This window comes from Nematolebias whitei, chromosome 11, assembly GCF_014905685.2.
Source record: "Nematolebias whitei isolate Nwh7 chromosome 11, NemWhi1, whole genome shotgun sequence".
Taxonomy (NCBI): domain Eukaryota; kingdom Metazoa; phylum Chordata; class Actinopteri; order Cyprinodontiformes; family Rivulidae; genus Nematolebias; species Nematolebias whitei.
In genome coordinates, this window is record NC_056508.1 from 19,624,935 (window position 1) to 19,633,064 (window position 8,130).

At 39.8% G+C, this 8,130-nt stretch overlaps 1 protein-coding gene across 1 annotated transcript in view; it reads right to left on the reverse strand.

Moving 5' to 3' along the window:
* The window catches only part of LOC119416657 (cadherin-4), a 390,454-nt gene that overhangs the window by 90,554 nt on the left and 291,770 nt on the right, over positions 1-8,130 (reverse strand). The window contains exon 5 of the mRNA XM_037683843.1: positions 3,352-3,537. Coding sequence (XP_037539771.1) covers positions 3,352-3,537 — 186 coding nt within the window. The remainder of the gene's footprint in view (positions 1-3,351; positions 3,538-8,130) is intronic.

The window sequence follows — 8,130 nt, forward strand, 5'->3', positions numbered from 1 at the left end:
CAATAGTTAGCATTCCAGGAATGTGTTGTGAATAACTCTCAGTATATATATATATATATATATTTCTGAACTCAGAACTCATAATTAGCTTTAATTCAGTCAGGAGTCCCGACACGCTGCTTACATGTGATGTGGTTTTAGCTGAGAGTTATTCACAACACATTCCTGGAATGCTAACTATTGTGCAAGATCTTTGCTTAAACCTTTAACATTAATTGTGGGAGTCAACCCCGTTTGTCTGTTAGCAAAATATTTCATAAAGCAGTGAATGGATTTTAATACACTCTCTGAAAGTAATTAATGGATGTACAACTGTAATTTATTTTCTTGTGAAGTTAAGACAATGTAAGATGGAACACAGCTAATCAAAATTATCCAACAATGACAAAAAGGATATAAACTCAGTCAGTTTTACTTATACTAAGTATAATTCACTAAGTTAAATTCATATTTGGTAGTAGCTGTGAGTCATCCACATCACACACTCTGAGCATGACGTCCCACAATATTACACAAGATCATACAAAATGTAATTTTCAAAGATTGGTCAATTTACGGCTCCTTCAAAAATGAAATATTTACCCTACTTGTAAGTAAAACAAGCAGAGGAGCTAAATGAGTGTAAATAAGTAGGAGTTGTGTGTTTTCCTGGAAATATCTGCTCTAATTTGTCTTGGTGCTTGTGCAGGAATTATTACGTGGGAGACTGTGATGAAATGAAGATTCAACACATCTGCTGGATTCCTTAGATCATTTTTACTAATTGGCTTTTTTAATGTATATGAATGTTTCTGTTTAGTGCCCTGAGACGACTTCTGTTGTGACTTGGTGCTATATAAACAAACTGAGTTAAATTGAATTGAATTACTTCCTTCCTTATAGCCTACCTATTATTAATAAGTGCCCCAAACAATTCAAGTGCAACCGTTTTTTTACTTACTAAATTTTGCTTCGTCTTTGCATCACAGTTTCATTCTTTGTTTTAATTTCGGTGTATTTACTCTCTTATGTTATTAACTGTGTCCTCTCTAACATTGAAGGATTCTTTAAGATCAGTCTGACACAACCTGGGGGTCACAATCCTTCGTCACACATCTGAGCTTTTACCATGTTTTAATTTAATTGCCATCTATGGTCCACAAGCTGGAGACAGTTTTTTTGGTTACTTCTTACATATTTCTAGGGTTTTGTTTTGACATGTATAAAACAGTAGATTTTTCAAACTGTGTTTCGTTTTCAAGTGTTCATTACTGCCAACAAATATTAATATTTTTAATGCTCACAACCTGCTTGAACCCTGATTGCTGCTGCTAGCATCTGCAGTTTGAAATTATTTCTGACTGAGGAAGAGGGAAACAAAAACATATACGCAGGCCTAAGAGGACAATTGAAGTTATTAAAACTGAATACATGCATAAACGAAAAGTTTGGCAAACCCCTCCCCATTTTATAAACCCCTGTCTATTTGTTGAAATCTCTAACTCTCAGTATCCCCACGCCTGCCCTCCAGTCATCATTAAAGGGAAAGACGAGAGCCTCGGAGCCAAACAAAGGCATCAGCACGCATCACTTCTCTTCTGCTCAACTCTCAGCAATCCACCAGTCCCTGACGGACCTATTTACAGCACAAAATGGGTTGTGTTTGGCTGTGCACCATACTTCCAAATGTTCCTTTGATACCCTCTGTCTTCCTTTCTGCACTATCAGCTCTGTCTGTCTCTGCTTCTGACCACTTCCAGGAAGCAGCAGAACCGCCCTTGTTTTATTTGCTAGATATTTTTATTTATTTTGCTGGTATAGCAGAACTGGAGCTCAGAAAGCTCAGATGAGAATGCCGTAGTTCCAGGGTGATAGGACATGCTCCAGCTGTAGGAGCACTCCAATTCAAAAACTAAAACTTACAAGCTCTCTTCTTTTTGACTTGATGTGTTTGAACCACAATGTGAGGAAAGTAAAAGATGAAGTTTTCTTTAAGCAGCTCCCCAGGCTTTTCTCTGGAGACAGGATAAAACCTGGATGAAAAACAAAGCTAAAAAAAGCATCTTTTGCACAATTTAAAACCCAGAAGAGATAAACTGTAGGAGTTTTGTAAACAGCAAGGAAAAGCTGATAGCTAGATGCTCCAGATAAAGAAATGCAGAAAGACAGAGCAGAGAATGAGGCAACAGTCTCTTGGAAGACTTTTAGATATTATTTTCAGCGTGCACCACAAGCTTTATGTGTATTTATTTGCAATGAAAGACAAACCAGTCATTCTGCTGTTACAGAATGTCTACGACTTTTAAACCCACTGCAATTTAGCAATCTTTGCACAACAAAACATTTGCACAAACGTACGTATTCATGATTTTTCTCCTTCAACAAGTGTACACACTAGACCTCCAACATTCCACATGCTTTGGTTTGATTGTAACGTTGTCAAAACTATTTCTCGGAAATAAAACTGTCAGTTGTTTCCATGTGTGTTTGGGCTTTTTCCACATCGCTTTCATTTTGTTACCTCATATTTACACTAATGTGTTACAGAGTGAAGAGAATGAGACACTGAAGAGAAGCAGCATTTTTCTCTTTACTTGAGACTTTGTGACAAACTGAGCTCATAAATCCTGTATAAAAATCCAACAATGTTCAGTCAGGCCATCTGGACAGTTTCTATTTTTGCCGAGAGACGTTTCACCCTCCATCCGAAGGGCTTCATCAGTCTGAGGAGTCACAAACAAACTGTTTTCCCCACTAAGAGTTACACTTCTACAGTGGACCAACCAGTTTGCTGGTGATAAGTTGGTTTCTGGGGGTTGTCTTCTTCCCCATCGACTCCTCTCAAGGTGCCACAGCCAAAGTGGTTCTGATGAAGCCCTTCGGATGGAGGGCAAAATGTCTCTCAACAAAAAAAAGAAACTGTCCAGATGACCTGACTGAATATTTAGCTGGATGAATGAACATGGACCTTGATGACTCTATAAAAATGCTCTGAACCTCAAATAGCCTTTCTTATAAATGGTCAAAAAAGGACATACAGCATTATCCAGGAGGGGAATGAAAAATAATACATTTAAATATGAACCCAGTGGACATTGCTGTGAAAGATTATAGCAGCTGTGTGTCAGAAGCTCCTCTAGGTCCATCAGAGCTGTTTAACTACCTTTAGACACTGTGGTTGTAATTACATCAGGGAAACAAAGCAGAATCATCTTCAAGAACAAACCAGTTATGCTAATGCATTCCTGTCTTTTATGATCCTTCATTACACACACGTCTCCAATCAGTGTTAGCTGTGAAGAGCCTTCAACAATTCCCAGCTGTAAACTGCAAAGTAAATCAGCAAAGCAGCCAATCAACTCTGACACTTACGCTGACAAGCATCTGAGGGAACGGGCCTCGGGAATTTTCCGCCACATTGATCGGTGGGATCACCCAGTCCCTCTTCTGCCTTCGATGACCCTTGGTGCTGTTGAAGCGGGATCCTGAGAACATGATGACAGGAGGCGGCGCTTGAAACGCCTCCGTCTCCTTTTGCTTCTTCTCCTCTTCTGTGACCTTAAAGAGAAGACATTATTTATGAGCCAGGATGTGCTGACAATTTTAATATCTAATATGAAATCAATATCTTTCCTGGCTTAAAGCAGAAATTCAGATGACAGTTACAGTATCACTTTTATTGAGCTTTACTGTTTAAACTTGCAGGAGGCTCGTTTTGTCATTGTAGAGAGGCGTATACAGGTCTGAGCCATAATCAGCTGAGGGTTGTTTGTGGGATGTGTGGTTGGAAGATAAAATGGGCCACCGGAGTGGAGCTCCACCGTGTTGGAAAATTGCAATTCCCTGAAAAACGAATCCTGACATCTGATTTCAAGCTCTCCAACTAAATACATGATGCTGGCCTCGATTTATCATTTTTAATACAAGACTTTAGCATTGCAGTGCACAGTTTCCTCTTGAGAAATCAAAGCATTCTCCCCAACATTTTAATGTCTTTATTACATCCTGTTGGACCACAATCAGCACACATGGTACATTTAAAATTTGGACAATTCCTATGTTGCACATTCAGAATGACCACTACAGAACACATTATAACAGCATCTGGGAGGAGACAGTTAAATAACACTAGATGAAAAGTAAAACTTTTTAGTTTTCTTTCTGCTGGTTCTACATATTCAACAAATATTCTTGCACCAACTAATATTTATGTGATGTTCAATAAAATCTATGATGGTCTGGGTCTACCCAGCCTCTTGCCTAATGACTGCTGGAGACAGAAACCAGCTCACCAGGACCCTGTTCAAAAAATCAGGTAAAGAAAATGGATGTATGGATGTTTAGTAATGACAAAAAAATATTCTTTGTAACTGTGATTTCAATAGCTTTTAGGTCCTTCAGGTGGGTCAGAACAGAATTATTTTGTTAGATATTAATAAAAGAACCTTCAATAAAACTGACAACAGATGAGGATTCTATGAAAGCTGCAAACCAAGCCTTTAAGTTTTGAAATGTTCAATAAACCTACCCGCACACAAATTCATTCATTCATTCATTCATTCATTCATTCATTCATTCATTCATTCATTCATTCATTCATTCATTCAGTCAGTCAGTCAGTCAGTCAGTCAGTCAGTCAGTCAGACAGTCAGTCAGTCAGTCAGTGAAAGATAAACCTGAAAATTTGGGTTTATGCATAAAATGAAAAACTACACAGCCAAATAATACATTTTAGACAGCTAATACTTTAAATTTATTATCCATCCATCCACTCATTATCTTTAGCTTATTCTTAAGTCAGGTCGTGGGGGCAGGAGCTTGAGCAGGGAGGTCCAGACATCTCGCCCACAGTCACCTCTTCCAGCTCTTCTAGGGGGACCCAAGGCGTTCCCAGGCCAAACGAAAGACATATGTCTCTCCAATGTGTCCTGGGTCTTCTCCAAGGTCTCCTGCCAGTTGGACATGCCCGAAGCACCTCCCTAGGGAGGCGCCCAGGGAGCATCCTTACCAGATGCCCGAACCACCTCAACTGGCTCCTCTCGATGTGGAGGAGCAGCGGTTCTACTCCCAGTCTCTCCTGGAAAACTGAACTTCTCACCCTGTCTCTAAGGCAGAGTCCAGCTACCCTGCAGAGGAAACTAATTTCAACCACCTGTCATCTCATTCTCATTCATTTAGTCACTAGTCAGAGTTCATGGCCATAGGTGAGGGTAGGAACGTTGACTGACCGGTAAATAGAGAGCTTTGCCTTACAGCTCAGCTTCCTCTTCACCACAATGGACCAGCACAGAGTCCACAATACTCCAGATGCTGCACCAATCCATCTGTCAATCTCACGCTCCATTCTTCCCTCACTCATGAACAAAACCCTGAGATATTTGAGCTCTTCCACTTGAGGCAGAACCTCACCCTATACCAGAAGAGAGCAATCCATCTTTTTCCGACTGAGGACCATGCCTCCCATTTGGAGGTGCTGATTCTCATCCCAGCCGCATCACACTAATCTGCGAACCGCTCCATTAAGCTGAAGATTTTGGCACGATGACGCCAACAGGACCACACCATCTGCAAAGAGCAGAGATGGAATCCTAAGGCCGCTGAACACGAATCCCTCCACCTCCCTGGCTGCACCGAGAAATTCTTTCCATAAAAGTTATGAACTGAATTGGTGACAACAGGCAGCCCTGGATGAGTCCAACTCCCACCCTGAAGGAGTCTGAATTACTACCGGCAATTGTAAATAGTTATTATTATGTAATAAAAAAGACTTACAATATGCTCAAGATGATGCAGATGTGATAGGCTTCTCAGTTGTATGCCTAAAATGCTAATTAATTAAGTGTATTAATTAATAAACATCTCAACATTTGAAAGAGTTATATTTACTGCCAGGAATGTGTCATGGGTGAATTTTGTTCAATTCAACATCAGATATGAGGAAAAACAAAAGCTGGTGTTATGTGTTAAGTGTCTGTATATGGGTGTGAAAGAGACCATAAACTTCACATTTTATCATTTACGGCGGATATAAAAAGCCTATTAACAGAGAGCATGTCTCATGTTGGATTTAAAGCCTCTTTTAGCAGACAATGTCAGCTGAGTCACTGAACGCACTTCAATCATACAGCGTGCACCCATCACACACTCGCTATGGTCAGACAGAAAGGTCCACCACAAACCTCTCTGTTTGAAAGATGCTCTAACAAGGAATAAGAAAAGTCCATTTCTTTGTGAACGTTGACTCATCCATGAGTCAGAACATCTACATGAAATATGAAACAATAAAGACTACAGTTCAGAGAAATATAATGCCCTGATGTAAAAAGACAGCAAAATCCCAAGTGAAATGGTAAAAAAGCTGTAAGTTTTAACAGTACTAGTTATGAAACAAAGACTAAAGAATCAAGTATCTTTTGTTCAAATGTTCAAGTATTTCACACAGTTCAATGTTGTACAACTTCAACAAGCAGCTTTGTTCCACTGCATGTAAGTTGTTCTGGTAATTCTACTTCACACACTGAAGCTTGGTAAAGTATGCCAAATATCAATTCAATTCAATTCAGTTTACTTATATAGTGCTAAGTCACAACAGAAGTCATTTCAGGGCACTGAACAGAAACATTCATATATATACATCTATCCATCCATTATCTTTTACCCACTTCTTCCATTTTGGGTCATGGGGGTTGCCGGTGCCCATGTCCAGAAATCATTGTGCGAGGGGCGGGGGACACCCTGGACAGGTCTCAGTCCATCACAGGGACACAGAGACAAATGAGACAAACAACCATTAACTCTCTCACTCACACCTACTGACAATTTAGAATTACAAATCAGCCTAACATGCATGTTTTTGGTCTGTGGGAGGAAACCGGAGTACCCGAAGAAAAACCCACACATGCACGGAGAGAACATACAAACTCCACCCAGAAAGGCCCCCGGACAGGGATTTGAACCAGCAACTTTCTCGCTGAGAGGCAGCAGCTCTACCAGTTGCGCCACTGTGCTGCCCAAAAAACTATTCAATTTTAGCAAATCATCAATTTGTCCTCTAGTAGTCTAAGCCTATTGCAGCATAATAAGCCAACCCTAACTATAGGATTTATCAAAAAGGAAAGTCTTAAGTCCAGTCTTAAAACTGGACAATGTGTCAGCCTCATGGACAGAAACTGGAAGTTGGTTCCACAAGAGAGGAGCCTGATAACTGAAAGATCTTCCTCCCATTTTTCTTTTGGAAACTCTAGGAACCACAAGTAAACCTGCGGTCTGAGAGCGAAGTGCTCTGTTAGGAAAATATGGAACAATAAGATCGGTAATATAAGATGGAGCTAGGTTGTTGAAGGCTTTGTACGTTAGAAGTAAGATTTTGAATTAAACTCTGAATTTGATAGGGAGCCAGTGGAGAGAAGTTAAAACTGGAGAGATATGATCTCTCTGAATGTTTATTATTTTAATTTAACAAAATCCAGTAATTATCAAACCTTTATCTGCCCCAGTCACACTGAGCAAACCCTTGCTCTCATGCTGCCCCTTCACTCTTTCTGCAGTGTTATTGTTTTTCTCTCTCTTCTCCGAGTCAGCAGGTCATGACAGCTTGTCTCAGCAGCTGCGATTCTAAAAACACTGGTCATTGTTAGAGCCATGGTGTGCCAACAGGTAAAAGAACCACACAAACACTCTTATCAGCAGGACTCCAAAAGTTCATGTCTTTATCATCTTGTCTGCATGAAGATCACTGGTGGTTTGGAGAAATGGAAAAGCCTAGCAGACAACATTATACTAGTTCTTTAGGCTAAATCTAAACCTTGAGTGTATAGAACTTGAAATACAAAGTGTGAGTTTTGTATTGATCAGAGTCAGAGTTTCTTTATTGTCGTTCGCAGCACATGTGGTACATGTGGTGGAACGAGATTATGTACACAGAGTCCCAGTTACATCCAACAATAAATGTAAAAGAAAAACAGTAATGATATCTAAGGTATGAACTAAGAAAAAACATCAACTAAATATATATTAAGCACTGATAGCGTACAAACAATAAAAACAATATGCTGAACAACAGCACAAACATGAGTCTGTGTGAGCAGATGAGCACGAATGAACACAGCAACATGAAACAGATCAGCAGCAACATGAAACAAATCAGCAGCA